This window comes from Synchiropus splendidus, chromosome 1 (assembly GCF_027744825.2).
Source record: "Synchiropus splendidus isolate RoL2022-P1 chromosome 1, RoL_Sspl_1.0, whole genome shotgun sequence".
NCBI lineage: Eukaryota > Metazoa > Chordata > Actinopteri > Syngnathiformes > Callionymidae > Synchiropus > Synchiropus splendidus.
Genome location: NC_071334.1, coordinates 27,181,047 through 27,198,635, shown reverse-complemented (window position 1 = coordinate 27,198,635; position 17,589 = coordinate 27,181,047). Strand labels below are relative to the sequence as shown.

General features: G+C 43.4%; 2 protein-coding genes across 2 annotated transcripts in view; both read left to right on the top strand.

Moving 5' to 3' along the window:
* prkcea (protein kinase C, epsilon a) overlaps nucleotides 1-12,250 on the top strand; it is a 31,139-nt gene extending 18,889 nt beyond the window's left edge. Inside the window, exons 3-15 of the mRNA XM_053866612.1 lie at nucleotides 2,886-3,051; nucleotides 3,128-3,162; nucleotides 3,834-3,922; nucleotides 4,437-4,566; nucleotides 4,999-5,141; nucleotides 5,632-5,734; nucleotides 6,019-6,209; nucleotides 6,406-6,579; nucleotides 6,654-6,808; nucleotides 7,397-7,535; nucleotides 7,935-8,123; nucleotides 8,869-9,015; nucleotides 9,416-12,250. Coding sequence (XP_053722587.1) covers nucleotides 2,886-3,051; nucleotides 3,128-3,162; nucleotides 3,834-3,922; nucleotides 4,437-4,566; nucleotides 4,999-5,141; nucleotides 5,632-5,734; nucleotides 6,019-6,209; nucleotides 6,406-6,579; nucleotides 6,654-6,808; nucleotides 7,397-7,535; nucleotides 7,935-8,123; nucleotides 8,869-9,015; nucleotides 9,416-9,565 — 1,811 coding nt within the window. The 3' untranslated portion in view covers nucleotides 9,566-12,250. The remainder of the gene's footprint in view (nucleotides 1-2,885; nucleotides 3,052-3,127; nucleotides 3,163-3,833; nucleotides 3,923-4,436; nucleotides 4,567-4,998; nucleotides 5,142-5,631; nucleotides 5,735-6,018; nucleotides 6,210-6,405; nucleotides 6,580-6,653; nucleotides 6,809-7,396; nucleotides 7,536-7,934; nucleotides 8,124-8,868; nucleotides 9,016-9,415) is intronic.
* A 999-nt stretch (nucleotides 12,251-13,249) lies between these two features.
* On the top strand, nucleotides 13,250-16,436 carry epas1a (endothelial PAS domain protein 1a). Its single transcript, XM_053864112.1, has 8 exons — nucleotides 13,250-13,275; nucleotides 13,445-13,611; nucleotides 13,832-14,028; nucleotides 14,105-14,189; nucleotides 15,409-15,509; nucleotides 15,572-15,714; nucleotides 16,058-16,164; nucleotides 16,234-16,436. Exons 1-8 carry the CDS (start codon nucleotides 13,250-13,252, stop codon nucleotides 16,434-16,436), a joined length of 1,029 nt encoding a protein of 342 aa, XP_053720087.1.
* The last annotated feature ends 1,153 nt before the right edge of the window (nucleotides 16,437-17,589 follow it).

Here is a 17,589-nt window from a genome sequence, read left to right as displayed (position 1 = left end):
ATGACAAGCGGTGTATGATGTAACAGGCTGCGTCTGCCACAAAAACAAAAGGGAGGCACACTACAGGATCCCTTTGAGATGCTAGTACCACACCAACAGTTAGTTCGCTTGTTGGACTATCACCGTTTCTTTCTCCCAAGAGCAGAAGAGGAACGTCCTCTGTTAACCAGCTCTGACAAATCTGGAGACGCATCTGTTTCCTTTTGAATTATGTGGACAACGTTAATAGGGATAAATATATTTACAGCAGAGGACATGAGTTGGTACTCAGGAGTGGAGATGGACAAGCGTTTCATGATGTTCTGGTGCTGTGAAAAACACAAAGCGTAACCGAGACACAAATGCCTGAAACTTAAGCTGTTGCCCTACTGTGAGACTGCTAGATTGTTTGGGTGATAGAACCATCCCGAATGGTCGAAACCATTACTCATTTACCTCATTTTATTTCTGGATTAGTCGCAATCTCTTCAACTTTTGATTCACAACAAATTTAATTCATAACAATAAGACCAAAGTGATGAATTATATTTGGCATCTATGTGACCTAAACTCTGCCCCGTGCCTTGAGGATGGTGGAATGATGAGTGTTTGTAGGGTGACCTGCTGTGTGCCAAAAAGGTTTATCGTCCCTAGCACTCACAGCGGGATGGGTGAGACATGGGTCAGTCTCATGCAACGGATTTGGAAATGCTGTGAAGTACTTAGATTGGAACAATAGATTTTGTGTCCAGGCTGACTTCTGCCCGAGTTATTACCCTTTGAAACAAAAGGGAATGGTTGGCAAAGGTTAACTGCGCTAAGTGCCACTTTAGTCCTCACGCTGATATTAGATCGCAACAGCAGAGCACATTTATAAACGGCAGCACTTTTTTCATTTTCAACTATTAGTATTTATTTCCTCGTGACATCAGTTGATTAGCAGAATGACGTAAATACTGGAACAGTCCAGAACAGGATGGAATTAGTGTGACCTCACCAACCCAGCGTACTAGAAAATGTAATTTTGTCGTTGTTACCATTTATAGTTTTGGTCTACACTTGTGTGGTTTCATTGTCCAGTTTGAAAGTCACCATGTTTCCATAGATTTTTGTTTGGATTTGCACATCTGTCCGATCGTACTCCAACTGGTCCACAGAGCGTCTGTCTCCACGGCAACCTCTGCGACTGTTGTTATGCCCCATCACCTCTCTTTGTCAGCACGCATGTGTGTGTGCAGGACAGATGGATGATGTATTATGTAAAACAAAGTTATCCCCGTAATGGCCTGTTTAGCTGCCGCCCCTCCCTCACCGTGCGATCGTCCCTCTGATCACTTTAGAGTGACATTATGTTGATGTTTTCATTTGTTTAATGGAGCTAAATAATGATATAATCAGTTCTGTCAAGTGTGATAGTTGCATTTTTAAGTTTAGTTTCTAGTATGCACTTTCTTAAATTGTACTTTGAGGATGTCTTATTTAATAACAACACTGTTTCCATGATGAATAAAATCAAAGAACTGATTCTATTCTGTAATAATTGATTGTCAAAATGTTTCACTCACATACATTTTTAGGAATGACTTACAAACACAGTTCTCATCAGTGGATTGAATGCTTGGCAGCTCCTTGACCCACCACTGTAACAAACCGCCATCTAAGCCACTTCCTGTGCTGAGAAGCAGCAGCAGCACTTGTCAGATATCTCCCTGAGATATCCCCTTATCTCTGATCCCTGAGCCTAGTGTTCCTTCCATCATGGTCTCGTATTCATGACCTCTCCACTGCAGGACAGGCAAAACTCATTTTCATCAGTCTTCTTATATTCATATTGAAACCATGATTCAAAATATTTTTTAAGTTCACATTCATTTGAGAACTTGTTTTCGTTTAACTTCATTACTTCAGAGAATATTTATCTGGCAATTTTTTTTTTGATGATGTGGAAAAAATGTAAATTGTGTACAGGACAATGGCACAGCGTATCATACGTCCTTGACAGATCCATACCGGGGACTTGGGTATTTGATGCCTGGTAGCTAGGCAAACCATGACTACATCACGAGAAGTAGAAAGAGTTAAGTTCTGTGTGGCACATTCTTTTGCATTCACTGACAATTAATTATGCCTGTTATGAGACATGTGATAGGGCAGTAGAAATGGCGACCTAAATACTTATTTTAAATTAAATGAAAGCTGTTAAGCAGTAGATCAACAATAAAAAATCTGTTTGGAATCCCTGTTACTTATTGGAACTGTGGCCTCTGATGGGTTTAGTTAGTGTTACAGAAGCTTAGTAATGACTAAGTTGTATGGTTGGATTCCATTATTTCAGGTTTTTATCAGCGTTTCCCACTCTATCAACCTCCACAGGCCTGATCCTGTGTGTGGTGCACTTTTAATGTAACACAATGTGACTGGATTCCCTCGACATCCTCTCTGTAATCTAACTCTGCGAGTCTCAGCGGTAACCACCTCTATGAAGAACCCCGGAGAGCGAGGAGAGGCGAAGTAGGACATGGGCGCAGAGAGAATGGCTCGTATTCGTGCGCTTGTGTGGGAGGGAAAGAGGAGGCGGTTCACTTGTCTTAAGGTTACTCTCGGAAAGCATTTATCTTACCGGGGAGCAGCAGAGAGAAGGGGAATGACTGGTTGGTTGATACTCACTGAGGAGGAGTGTTTTAATATGCTGTCCTTCCTTTTAGTGCCCACACATGGAAGTATAAATAGCATTTCCACATATGTATACATGGAACAGGCTCTGGTTGGTGTGGGCATGAAGGAGGAAGATGAGTGGCCCTTAAATGATTGAACATCTCTTAGGGAACATGATGCGAATCATCCTCAGTACCAGAACTTAAATGAATTATAACGTCACACTTTTCTGCATGTGTCTAATTGCGCAGCCTCAGGAACTAACGAAAATGAGGAGCGTGTGTTTCGTGAGAGGATCGGCCCGCGGCGGCGACAGGGTGCTGTCCGAAGACGTGTCCATCAGGTCAACGGACACAAGTTCATGGCTACCTACCTGAGACAGCCGACCTACTGCTCACACTGCAGAGATTTTATCTGGTAGCAACAAAGACACATTACTGAATTACCCCTATTGTGTTTTGTGTAATGCTGACTCGTCTGTGCGCCTCTGCAGGGGCGTGCTGGGTAAACAGGGATACCAGTGTCAGGGTGAGTACGTTTCTCTGCTGGACTTCGATTCCTCAAGTGACTTTAAGTGCCATGCATTATTTATACAGGACAACACTAGGCAGTCATTCGTTGCGGAGTAATGACAGTGATTTTATGGTGAACTGCTCTTACCCCCCACTCAATGTAAATGTTGATATTTACAAACATATGCAGCTGACCAAAAGGTGAGGCTTTAGAAACATTTATGTCTGTCACTCCAGCCGACAGGTTAGCATAAGCCCAAGATTAATAAAACAAAGGCAGGAAAACAACAAAATATTGCAAATAAATAATGTTGTCGAATGTCCTGTCATGCTTTAGTTGTGCTAAGAAAATGGGATGTGAATCGCTCATGAAATAAAGTAGTTATTCTAGCCAAGGATTCCAATGAAAGAGAGCGGTTCCAGTAGCAGAACGAGAACAAACATGATTTGTTTAAAAATCTCCTATAATGATTAATCCCTTATAATGAAGCAATGAAGTTGATTGTGTGTTTTGTGTTGGTGTGACTGTCATTTATTATTATTATTTCCTAAGTCTAAAAATGCTTTGATTTCACATTAAAACAGATCATTAAAAGAATCCTGGCTCACTCAACGGCGTCCTTATATGGTGTTTAAGGTCTAAAACTGCCTTTTTTTTGCTGAAATGTTTTCTGTCCGACCCTCCAGTTTGCACTTGTGTCGTCCACAAGCGCTGTCATGAGCTCATCATCACCAAGTGTGCCGGGATGAAGAAGCAGGAAGACACACCAGAGGAGGTAGACCTCAGGATGGTTTCCCTCATCCTTCTATTGCTACCTCAGTCTAACCTCTCTTAGCGGAGACAGAATGGCATTTTAATCCTCTTTTTCCACAGTACAATTAATGATACCCAGTAGCTCTGAGAGAACATTATTCATCCTGTGATTCAGTGATAAGATGTTTTGAAATATGGACGCGTGTGCCTGTGAAGCGTGTCATTTCTGCTAATTACTGAGTCATAATTTGACAACGCTGAGGCTGTTGGATTTCAGGCATAGATTAAAAAAATAAATAAAATCACATTTTCCATCTGAATTTGTATTTTTCTACCTATCTATCTATCTATCTATCTATCTATCTATATATATATATATATATATATATATATATATATATATATATATATATATATATATATATATATCGCAGCAGACAGAAACTACTTTATCTGTCATTAACCCTCTGTGTATGAAGCCTGCTTGTTTCTCAGGTGCTCCCTGTACAGCTTGTGTTTGTTGTCGCCCCCTGTAGGTGGGATCCCAGCGATTCAGTGTCAACATGCCCCACAAATTCAGCATCCACAACTACAAGGTGCCCACGTTCTGTGACCACTGTGGCTCCCTTCTGTGGGGTCTCATGCGACAAGGCCTCCAGTGTAAAGGTAACTTTGAAGTCTTTTAAAAAAAATCTGGCTTTGAAAACAGACCACATTTTTCAAGCATCTTCACAGAAGCCTCTTTTTAATCTAAGAAAGTCCTAGAATCATTTGTTCACTTTCTGTGTGTGTGGCGTTGGCATGTTCTCCTTCTGCTTCCCTCGGTTTTCTCCAGTTACTCCAGTTATCAAGCACAATCCCCCAAAATGCAAGCAGGTAAACTGGTAGTGCACCTGTCAAAATTGTGCAATTTAAAGACACTAACTGTCAAAATTGTAATGAGCTTGTGCTGCACATAACCCCCATTTACTGTAATACTTAAACTACCATGATCAGCTTTATAGCAGCTTTGATGTCTTGTACAATACTTGTTTCTAAAACCTTGTTTTGAGATGAATCTGTACTTCGTTTTTCACCTTGTTTTTCTTTCTGTTGCAGTGTGTAAGATGAATGTGCACAGGAGGTGTGAGAGCAATGTAGCGCCTAACTGTGGCGTCGATGCCAGAGGAATCGCGAAGGTGCTCTCTGACCTGGGAGTAACACCTGACAAGATCTCCAACACTGCTCAGCGCAGAAGGAAGGTAATTTATCAGTCCCTCGGTGGCAGCTTCAAATTAGTTACATTTTAAGTTCATTTAATTTAGTTTGGTGGTGCATAGAACACATGGTGCTTTCAAATCTCATATTGTTTTTGTAGCTACCATATTTAAAAAGTCAGTGAGAAAATTCTCATTTCTTTGTCAAGACATTTATATATATTATATATTTTATTATATATTAAACAAGACTTCTTTGATGAGAGGTATGAAGCAGAAGGTAAACAACTGTTACCAATTGCAACCGCTCGTAATATTTCAGAATACTTCATGATAATATACAATGCATGTTTAAAATAATCAATAAGAGCGTAGTCATATTCCAGAAGTTGCACAATGTCTAAACTATCTCCTATGGAATATTTGCTGACTCATCCTTTTCTGTAGAAAGTCACATGGCTCAAATGGGAATCTCAGAGCTGCACAGCTCATGACAGCAACTCAAAGAAGCTTTCATGCTCCCTCTCTTTTCCAGTTGACTCCAGGGCAGGACCCTCCCCAGTCTCCTCCTGAGCTCTCCCTCTCTGAGGAGAACAGCTTCAGCCCACCAGCCATGCCCACCTCCCCCTCACAGCAGGGTAACGCAGCAGAACACCTTCTTTTGACAAACAGTCAAACAGAATACAGTCATTACTTTAATGTGTTGAGATTGAAATGTGGAAAAGTGGATTATTTTACACTGCACTTATTGAAGACTACTTCATTCAAACGTAAGCTTTTGACAAACTCAGCAGGAATGTCAGAGCGAAGTATTATTGAACACGAATGTAGACAAGAACCAGCTCTTCTGTGGATGGATTGACAAGCTGGTGCACACTTCCCTGATCTGATTTTTTTTTTTTTTTTTTTGGATGTCGAGCAGACTTGGCAGAGCTAGATCGACTGCAGGACAGACTGTCACTGGACACGCAGGGACCCCAACTCCCCTCCTCATCATCCTCCACTACCTCCTCTTCCTCCTCGACAGGAGGGAAGGAGAACGGACAGAGCCAGAAGAGGAGCCTCAACGATTTCAACTTGATAAAAGTTCTTGGCAAAGGCAGCTTTGGCAAGGTGCGATTACTGTGAATTTGTTACATGGTTCTGCATTAGTTGGCCTTTAAATATTTAGGAAGCTGCTATTATGAAAAAAGAACTACATTTTTAAGGTATTAGCTGTGAGGAATACAAAAGCAGTTATTCAAGTTGACTTTGTTCTATACATTATATGAAGACATATAACTCCACCTTGTTCCTGTGTCTGATGCAGGTGATGCTGGCTGAGCTGAAGGGCACAGAAGAGGTTTATGCCATTAAAGTGTTAAAGAAAGATGTGATCCTGCAAGATGATGACGTGGACTGCACCATGACTGAGAAGCGGATCCTAGCCTTGGCCCGCAAACACCCCTACCTCACCCAGCTGTACTGCTGCTTCCAGACACGTGTAGGAATGCCGGGCGCACATTTGACCTTCTGTCCCTCACCCCTTGTCTCACTCACCTCATCTCGCCTCAATAGGACCGATTGTTCTTTGTCATGGAGTATGTGAACGGAGGAGACCTGATGTTCCAGATTCAGCGATCCAGGAAGTTTGATGAGCCTCGCTCACGGTTCTACGCTGCCGAAGTCACCTCTGCCCTTATGTTTTTGCACCGTAATGGAGTCATTTACAGGTAAACACAAATACCATGTTTGACCTATAGTAAAGACCTCCAACAATTGAAGTGTAGTATGGGTCCTGTTGTATTAGCTGTGTGAGGGAGTTTACCATATTACAGTCTAGGTTTCAACAGCCAACAAGTCCGTCCAATAGGACGGTCACAAATCGGTGACTGCAGTGGGTCAGGCCTGTCTTTTGGATTTAGAAAAGTCATTTTACCAGGTCCATATTTTTTTTTACCTGAAATCAGTTGTTATCTGCCTTGTCTTTTATTTTGGTTTTCCCCTCCTGTTAATCTCTTAGTGCACATCTCAATCCCCTTTATATTCGCTACTGGCTCTGTAATTACATGACCAGCAGCCAGGTGTCACTGTATGAATTCTGCAAGAAAACCCGCATATCTATGACGTCTTTGTCTGAAGAGGCAATAAAAAAGGCCACATTTTAAAAAACGATTACCCGTACTATCCTGTCACAGACTAGCAGTCAAAGATGCATAAAGAGTTGCCTCGAGATTAGTACTGTAAGTACTGTATGTGTGAGATGATGATGCCAAACCTTCAAAGAAATCTCAGTGTATTACGCGCTCTGTCTCCTTCAGGGATCTGAAGCTGGACAACATCTTACTGGATGCTGAAGGCCACTGCAAACTAGCTGACTTTGGCATGTGCAAGGAAGGAATTATGAATGGAGTAACCACCACCACCTTCTGCGGAACACCCGACTACATTGCTCCTGAGGTGACCTGAAGTCATCAGGGTGTCCCCATCCTGCATAAACCTGCCATGATTTCAATGAAATATTAAATGGAAAACTCCCGTGGGGAATGACATGTTTAATGATGTATTGGTGAATTCAGATATTTTTAAGGAATGTTTTTGCCCCTTCTTTGTTGAGAATTTGGAGTCTTTATTCAGCCTTTTCACAGGTTATGGACTGCCAATGACAAAAAGGCTTTGAATGCTTGTGACTGACTCCAACTTGATAATGTTAGCTTGAATGTACATGTAATTCTGTTTCCAGTCTGGAGAGATGCCAGCGTATCTCATGTCTGTGTCTCAACCATGTGGCGTTATTTTTGTAGCAAGAAAATACCACTGCTGTCACACCATCTCATTCCTCTGTGTTGTCGCATGCAGATCCTACAGGAGCTGGAGTACGGCGCTTCAGTGGACTGGTGGGCTCTGGGGGTCCTGATGTACGAGATGATGGCTGGTCAGCCACCGTTTGAAGCCGACAATGAGGACGACCTTTTTGAGTCCATTCTTCACGATGACGTCCTCTACCCAGTGTGGCTCAGCAAGGAGGCCGTTTCTATCTTGAGAGCGGTACGTGACATCAGGGGTCAACAACCTGAGGAATCTGTTTTAACACCAGGGACCAGTATGGAGGGCTGTTGTGTGAACACATCCCATGATATAACAGTGACTGACATACGATATTATTTCCATGTAATCGTTTTCACTCTGTGGTTTGAACTTTTTCTCTCACTGGTTAAATAAAATTTGGATTGATCCAAATTTGTCAAAAATTTGACCTTTTCCTTCTGTCTCAGCTCATTTGTCAGTAGGGTGAAGCAAACTCTCTCCTAGAGCTCATATTCTTTGATCGGCCCCTCACACAAGGGCCACTTCACCAGTGAAGACAACCAAATAAACACCATCAGAGATAAACAACATGTGTTAGTTATTGTGCGCCATTCATCTCTCTTTCCACTCTCTTCCGTCTGTGTTACTAAAACCACTCTATCGTCCCGACATTCATCCTCTTGTGTGGTTTTTTTTGTTTTTGTTGTGGCTGGTTCATTCATGCTTCCACACGTTTGAGTGCACTTCAGTGATGCAGCGCTCTTGGCTTTGACAGTGAGACCGGCGGAAAATAAAAGTTAAGTCAGAGGGGTTAGACCAATAAACTACAGTGGTGACAAATGCCTCTCAGGGATCTGAATAGACGACACAAAATACCCGCTGTCCGTTGTGATCACGCGGCCATTACCGGCCCTGCTCTATTATTGAAAGCTTTTTACATCTCTGTGTTGTCTGTGCTCCGCTAATCGTTTTTCTCTATGCACAGTTCATGACCAAGAACCCAGCCAAGCGACTGGGCTGCGTGGTGAGTCAGGGCTGTGAGGAAGCCATCAAGAGCCATCCCTTCTTCAGAGAGATCGACTGGGTGTTACTGGAGCAGAGGAAAGTCAAGCCGCCGTTCAAGCCTCGAATTGTAAGAGACACCCCGACACATGCATTTGAGTTAAATGGGCGCCTTCAGATGCACATCCGTTCTGTGTCGCTTATCATCTTGGTCACTTCCTCTTGCCGTCCAGATAAACGCCTAACCATGAACATCATCAAGATGAGACACTGAAAGAAATGGTAGCATGACAAGACGTATGTGGACATGGGAAGGCATTATATCATAACAAACATCTTTGAACCAAGGGGTTTTTAAGTCATTCACTATGTGTTGATGAATATTATTATTAGTAGTTGTGGTATTATGTTTTTGAGCATGCTTTGTCCAGCGTCCCCCCCGTTTATTCATTGGCCACAAGGGGTCACTGTTGCAGCAGTTATGAAGAGCATTTCAGGTGTGACGTAACGTACTACGTCTGTGTTCGCAGAAAACCAAGCGAGATGTGAATAACTTTGACCAGGACTTCACCAAGGAGGACCCTGTGTTGACCCCAACGGACGAAGCAATCATCAGACAGATCAATCAGGAGGAGTTCAAGGACTTCTCCTACTGCGCCCCTGAAGAGACTCAGACCTAACACACACACGCTAACATACTTGTATCTCTATCCTTTTGAGGACCTCTCGTTGACATAATGCTTTCCCCGGCTGCTCTCTATAACTTAACTTAACCATCCAAAGCAAATGGCTAACCATAACCAGGACTTTAATGACGCAGTTATTTTGACGTTTTCACCCTCAAAACTCGTGGACTGGCCAAAATGTCTGCACAAAGCAAAATGTCCTCATAAGATCAGTGTCTTGTCAAAGATTGGTCCACACAAGAATATTAATACATGTACACATACACTGTCCCGACACGACACACCTTACACAAAACAAGGCACATTGCTCACGACACTCTTGAAATCCCTTTAGTCACACACACACACATACACGCAGCTACCTACACAGTTACATACGCACACTAGCCACTCCTTTACTTTGAAGCTATTGGTTGTTGTTACCCTTGAAATATTATTTACTTGCATTGTATTGTTGTTGCCTGGATTTCTTATGACTCTGAATTCTGCACATGCTAGCACACTTTACCATCACCACACACACAAACAGAACAGCCCCGAAACCCCCTTACTCACGCTCACATACACACACAAACACACTACACGATCCATCTTCCCAACACCCTCAAGGACTTTGGGCCGCAGAGCCTTGTATATAGCTTTCGTCGAGTGGCTGTGCTGTGTTGGTATTGTCCGCTACTTACAGAGAGTTGTGACGCATGGACAAACAACCTACTCGTGTTTTACTGTCTGGATTGTGGACCCCCTGGGGCCATACACCCTTTGTGCAATACCCTGACAATACCTATGTTTTGTTTTTTACTTTTTTTGCTTGTATTGTCCTCGTATGATTGGAAGCGTGTTCCGAGTGTCATCTGCTGATTCAGTATTTGGGGATCAGTCTAGAAAAATGTCTTCAAGAATCACGTACCGTAACGCAAAAAAATACAACGACAGGAATATATGGTTGCTTAGCAAGAATCTAAGCAAGGTCAAAAGAGTGGGAGTGTCTGAGAATTCCGTAGGATCCAGAACTATGGTACTCTGCGTATGTGACACAGAACGTGACACCCAAGATCAGAGGATGTACTTGTCCTTCCCGCCATCTGTTTATCGCCCCACCTCTGACACCATTTGTAGCAGAGTGGAACACTTGTTGGTCAACCCTGTTCACACAACACCAAAGATCATCGGCGTTGTGATGGTCCTTTGCCGTATTGAAACCACGAGGAGACATCTTTACTTGAACTCACCATTAAAACGCATGTGCATTGTTGCTGAACTGTCTTCTAACCATTCTTCCAGGACCGTGCTCAGTCTTTTGCCAGAAAAAAAACATTTTTCATCACACAAAGAAAACAGCCACAAGTAAAACCTTTCCCCACATACTAGCTTTTGTAGTGTGTGTAGTCTGATTTATCAGACTACCCCATGTCTTGTCTAGTACTTTGTAGTACTGACTATCAGTCGGTACTATAACAGTCTTCACTGTAGCAATTTATTAGTTTTCTGTCCCTTAGTCCTCGTGTGCCTGCGTCATGTGGGCATACGAGGGATGAGGGTCACCAACCCCTGACCCTATGTTGCTGGGTGAGGAGCCCTGGACCACACCGCAAATCACTCCTAGGTACATTTTAGAGTCATCATTTACACTGCATGTTATTGGAGTGCGGCAGGAGACCCATACTGACAGAAGGAGAATATACAAACCCCCATCACTGCCAATATTTAAGTGACGTTTCTGTAACAAACTCAAAACAGTTGAGCCAATGCATTGTTCCTTGTTTTTTGCATTGAGGTACTAGATTGTTCGATGACATTTTGATCCAGCGAATGGACATGACACGTGCGTGAACATGGCGCCCCCGTCTTCTGTGTGTGTGTGTGTGTGTGTGTGTGTCCAGTGAATGTTAAGCTTACAGGCTAGTGAACTAATTATGTGGAGCGGAGTGTTACACGGCGACCCGTGTAGCAGTTTTCATCCATCTGCTAGTTTCTGTCCGGGCGAATGTGCGGCCTGAGTGTTTTTGTTTAATGTCCAGAATGTACCTTTTAGCGTGAGAATGTATTCATCGTTGTCATTGTTGTGTGACTCATTGTCTTGACCATTTCTGTTTCTATAGTTACCGCCAGTGTTGAACCTCTTCAAACGCCAGTTCTCCTCCCAGCTGTCGCTCAGCCCACTGCTCGCTTTCTTTCTCTTTTATTTTGGGGTCCAGAATGGCTTTCTTTCGTATTGCTATTTTTTATGATAAATATTATTATTATTATTATTGTAAGCAGTATCTGGAGGAAATCTTTGTGTATAATACTATAGCTATACAATGAAACATCTGTTACAGCCAGGTGAGGAGATATGAGGAGAACCAGCAGCTGAATTACCTCTCATTTCAAAGACACACGTTCAAAACATTCTCTCTGGAAATTGCCTGCTCTCATTGGACACGTACATACACACCCTGACACACACATGCATACACGCCTACAGAGAGAGAGAAAGACAGGTGTGTGTTGTGTATAGTGTTTCAAAGACGAGCTGGTTGCTCTGTGTGCTATACGTCAGTGTGTAGTGAAGCTTCGTGCACCCAGGGATAGGGCTGTTCCTGGTCACACTATCTTACTCTGTGCCAAACATGTAGTGCAACAGCCAGGCTAGTCCTGTCTGCTCTGATTCCAATAAAACACTGAGCTGTCAACGTTGCTGCCAGACTCCTGTGCTTTCTTTCTTAGATCCAAACACACCAGACTTGGAGAAATCAGCGAGGACCTTACCAACTATTAGAGGAGAGACATCAGCATGCCTGTAAAGTGACATGCATCGTTCAGTCATTACGACCCTGATCCAAGAGTTGAGTTTACGACTCTGCCAATTCGCTTTCTCTGGCGACATCTAGTGTCCAAAATAGACTGCAAACAATAAACTCGTCATGATCTGTCTGCTACATCCAAAACCACCAGGCCTTTTTGAAATAAGGGGGTGAGTTTATGTCATGTCTCTCAATCTACCCGACTTGGTTTGTTTTCCTTCTTTCTAATACAGAGCCAGTGTTCTGAATGGAGTCATGATGCTTCCAGTCCCCACCAGTACTAACCAGTGTTAAGTAAAAGACTGAGTGTAAAATACATAAATGAATAAATAACTGTGTGCACTCTTGGGATTTCCCGCGTGAAGAGAAGCCAGAGAAGTGACATGAGTTGCATTGGGCTGGTCTTAATGAAACTAAAAACATTATAAATCCTTGCGTGAGTCTTTTTTTTTTTTCACTATGTTGTGCATTTTTTATAACAGGAAACTCAAAATGTGTTGACATTCATGTGATATTCCTGATCAATTCTGGCACCAGGAGTGTAATACAATGTAATAAAAAAGTACACTTATTTTCACTGCAAAACATATTATTGTTATTTTTATTTTTGTTTTTAGTTCATATGAGATATAAGTGTAAAACACTGGAACTTGAGTCACTTCTCAAAAGTGAGCATCGGGCCAACTGCAGCAGAGAAGGAGGGGTTAAGTGAGTGGAGGGGGCTTTGACCTACAGAGAACGCTGCCTGATCAAGAAGCTCTTCGTCTGACTGGTAATTGTGGCTCAGGCGATTTGGAAGTGTGATGGTGTAAATGAGTGCGAAGTGCTTCTCTGCTGAGCCACAACACCCTGCTGACTCCTTTTCGGCTCCAGCACCAGCAGGGGTGATCGGATGACGGCTGACAGGGAGAAGAGAAGGTATGTGTGCTGAGACACCTTTTTTTAAAGTCGAATTCACCTGGAGAGAGAGAAAAAATCATCCCTATTTTACTCTTACTGAACTGTTGCTGTTGTTCAGAGTGAATATTTTAACTTTTCCATCAATAATATCAACTGATCTGTTATCATCTTTTGTATCAATTTTTAGGGCGATCAGCCGCGAGGCGGCGAGGAAGAGGAGGCGAGTGGAGTCTAACGTGTTTCAGGACCTCTCCCTCCTGCTGCCCCTGCGACCCCCACAGGGCTCACACCTGGACAAGCCATCGGTCATCCGACTCACCCTCAGCTACCTACACCTGCGCCGGCTGCTCTCAGGTCCGACATCAACCTATAACTTTGAAGCGATTATATGGCCTTATATGGTGAATGAGATGATTGAAAATATTTCCATCTTCAAAAGTGTCAAGTAAAATTCAGTAAAAAAAATCCATTAGATTCATCTATATTGAGAAAATTGTAGTTGGATAATAATGACGTTATTTGTTACAGTCACTCATCAAGGCAGAGCAAAAGCTTCAATGTTTCGATGTTTCAGACACTCTCCAAACTCCTTCATCGTTCTGTGGAGTGGGGCGTCTCACCAGAGGACCACAGAAGACAACAGAGTGGAGTGAGGATGAGGAGACGAGTGTGCTGCTGAGCCTCCTGGAGGGCTTCATGATGGTCGTGTCCCTCCGAGGAGACATGCTCTTCCTGTCCAGTAACGTCAGCCAGTACATTGGCCTGTCACCGGTGAGCTCCCGGTGCACCTCTGGCTGACAGCAAGATGTTGGTGAAAGTCTCGACACCCTTGTGCTTGCTCCCACAGATTGAATTAATTGGACACAGTCTCTTCGATTTCACTCACCCATGTGACCACGGAGAAATAAGACGTAACCTGCGACTCATGGCAGGTGAGTAAAGCATCCAAGGTTTGGATGAGTGTGGTGATGATTGCTGCCTGGTAGAGAAGGATGGTGTCTCTCTGATTCAAAACAGTTTTTTGGAGCCTGTCTGTGGCTCCACTAGCCTTAGCAATTCTGTTCAACTTCTTTGTCGATGTTGCCCTGGCGTGATCGGGTGCTGCCCTGGCATGTGAACTTGAGTGCTGAGAACGGTGCCATGTACTGTGATGCTAGGTTTCTGGTGGGCTTTGCCCGGGCAGGGTTGGTGCACAACATCTCGTAACATCTAGATTTTCCAAGTTCATCCAGTTCTTCATAAAACTTTCTGTCTTTCACTTCATCTGGGTTGGTTAATGTTGGAGCATAAGCACTGGTGATTGTTACATTAGCCCAACCCAAAGGAAGTTGAAGGAACAGTTGTTAAAGCCCTTGGGCAGACTCACAAGCAAATGCTCAGCGAACTGTCCTTCACCGGGAAGGTGCATTTTGATGTGACCTGCATTTGGCCGGAGAAGGTTTGTGGCTACAACTTGAGTGTGATCGGCTCTTGCTGGTTTGCCACTCTCCAGGACTTTTGAAGTCCTGACTTGTGCAGCTGGGGTTGTTTTATCTGAGGAAGCATCGCGCGTCATCAGCCTCACCATCTTATCCCAGCACATCCGGATACTGTGGCAAGAACATTTGCTGACCAGCATGTGGGACAGGGGGAGTCGAGGCATTTGGGGGGATAGTTGTCGACCAGTGGTGCCCGTCCACTCTGATGGTACCAGAGTACAGTAAGCAGGCCGCCAACGGTCCAGACCTCTATCCGGACCTCTTCTACACCATTGCTTAAGGACAAAAAGAAACTATGAGCTTAAAATGCAAGTTTGCGTGAGGCCTTTCAAATCAGCACGGCTCATGTGTTGGTTCACCCATATCAGTTGGATTGAGCTTGTGAAATTAAATCAATGTTTCTCTCACAGCTAGCACACTTTAGTTACATGCCAGAAACAGCCGACGCAATCGTCCTCTATGTCATCATCAAAAGATGTTGCATGCTTGATAGTAGGATGAAAACAAATAGACTCAGTAAAGCCACGAAAGCAACTCAGTTGTCATATTGCCAAAAGCCTCTGTGAGATTAAAGAGAGTTTAGGTATTGAAGAAACCCTATAGGGACAGGTCACCTGGACAGTACTGGACAGGGATGAGGCCAGTGGTGTAAACTTGCTGTTGTGTCTTCCAGGTGATGTTTGGCACGGTGACAAGCGAGACTTTCTTGTCAGATTTAAGAGCACTTGCAGACAGAGAGGACGCAGCAGCAACCTCAAGTCCACCACGTGGAAGGTGTGCGGAAATCTGCTCACATTTGTGTCAAAAGCTGCCGCACTAAGCTTCTCTCATGCTAGGTGGTGCACTGTCAAGGCCTTCGGTCCGTTTCCTGTCTGCTGCTGGCCTGCCAGCCCCTCCCCCTGTCCCACATGCTGGTCAGCACACACACCTTCAGCAGCTGGCACAGCATGGACATGAGGTTCACTCACTGTGACCCCAGGTGACTTGCTCTTGTCTTTTGTAAACCGATTCCTGACTCCTCCAGTATTAAAGGTGTGGAAAAGCTTCTGTCTAAAATTTCTCAGTGAGTCTATGAGGTGGGGTCCATTTGTGATGTATCACAGATCTTCCAGACCAGAACCTCCCGTCACAGGAACAGCTTCTTCCCCTCTGCCGTCAGGCTGTTGAATTTGTGATCATCCTTTGTTTATTTAAATTTATTTTATTTTATTTTATGATAGCATGTTATTCCAAAGCACTCTCCTAGTTGGTGGGATCCTCGCTGACCATGGCAATAAATTTGATTCTGATTCTGATTTAAGTGATTTCAAATAATTTGACAGAGTGAACGAGCTTTTGGGCTTCACTCCCGACGAACTTCTGGGTCGGTCCATCTACGACTTCTGCTACACTCCGGACACGAACACTCTGGCCAGGAATCACATGATCTGTGAGTAGTGATGCGGCAGTGTAGCACTGATGTAAACATCTGTCTGAAGTCCTCCCCCCTCCTCCCCAGTGTGCTTCAGGTGTCAGTCTGTCAGTACTCAGTACCGGATGCTGGTCAAAAGTGGCGGCTGCGTGTGGGTGGAGAGCCACTGTGCAGTGCTCCCTACTGTCAGAAGCCCCAGGTGTAGAGATGAGAGCGAACCCCCAATCTGCATTGTCTGTGTCACCTATATTCTCAGGTGTGTGTGTGTGTGGGTACATGATGCCACATAGTATGTGATGTTGTTCTGTTTCCTGAAGATGGTGCATTCACTTCCTTTGTCCGACACAGGTGTATGTCTACATGACTTTTTTTCCCCCAATAATTCACCATAACATACCGGGCAACTAACAAACATTGCATCATAATTTAAATAATATCACATGTATGGAACTACATGATCAGATTAATTTTATTTACATTTTATTAGCTAACTAAAAAGTTGGAATAATGTCAATTAATTTAGCACAAAATAGTTTACAATTTGAATAAAACAGTTGCAGCCAAACATGGAGTAATTTTAGTATGGGATTAACAACAAAACAAAAAGCTTCCTTAAATCATATCAGCGTATTCTGATATTAGTTTATTGTCTGATACTTTTTATTTCTGAACCCATTTTTCATAAATGTAAAAACTGAAATTATTACTGTTCATATGATCATGAAAATTGGTGGATGAATGTACTATGGTGAAAACATTTCAGTGATGATCAAATGCTGTGTTGCAGTGGAGTCCAGCATCTGAACCTGAAGCTCTCTTTGGACCAAACGGCCTCCAGGAGCAGAGAAGTAGCTCCACACCAGTCCTAAAAAGGCTTGCTCATTCAGTACGTGCGTATCTACAGCGCGGTGTGTCAAAAGCAGTCAAACATGCATTACCGTGGGATTTAGTTGCACTTGTTATGTTGTACAATTCATGCCTGTGTGACACAATTTAGGTGTGTTTACCACAAGCTCGTGTGTGTGGTTAGCTGCAGAGCGGAGAGGAGATAACTGCCACGGGTTTTGATCTGGATGACAGTTGAACATGAGTCACACCAACTTGTGAAGTTAATTCATTATTGACTCTCATATATGGAGGATTTTTTTTTAGGTTATATGTATATATATTAAAGAAAAAGGATCAGTAGTTGATTGTGGTCAAGTGCCAGTTCGGTAACGCACAAATCTGTTTTGACAATTTGTGTTTGAAATACAAATGGATCCAGACATATTGAGTATGTACACTCTTACTTGACTCTTACTCGAGTGTCAGTTGAGAAGGAGGGAGCATGTGGTTTGACTCCTTCCTGACCTTCCGGGCCAGATCTCACTTCCTGTGGGGTTTCCTCTCGGGTCACCTGATGTGTGGGGTGACAGCCAATCGTGAGATGAAGATGGACGA

Excerpts from the sequence above, each read along its gene's own strand:
- epas1a (XM_053864112.1), top strand. The coding sequence starts at position 13,250 with ATGACGGCTGACAGGGAGAAGAGAAG. Across the intron at positions 14,029-14,104 it reads AGTACATTGGCCTGTCACCG|ATTGAATTAATTGGACACAG; the intron begins GTGAGCTCCCGG and ends TTGCTCCCACAG. Across the intron at positions 15,715-16,057 it reads TTCACTCACTGTGACCCCAG|AGTGAACGAGCTTTTGGGCT; the intron begins GTGACTTGCTCT and ends ATAATTTGACAG.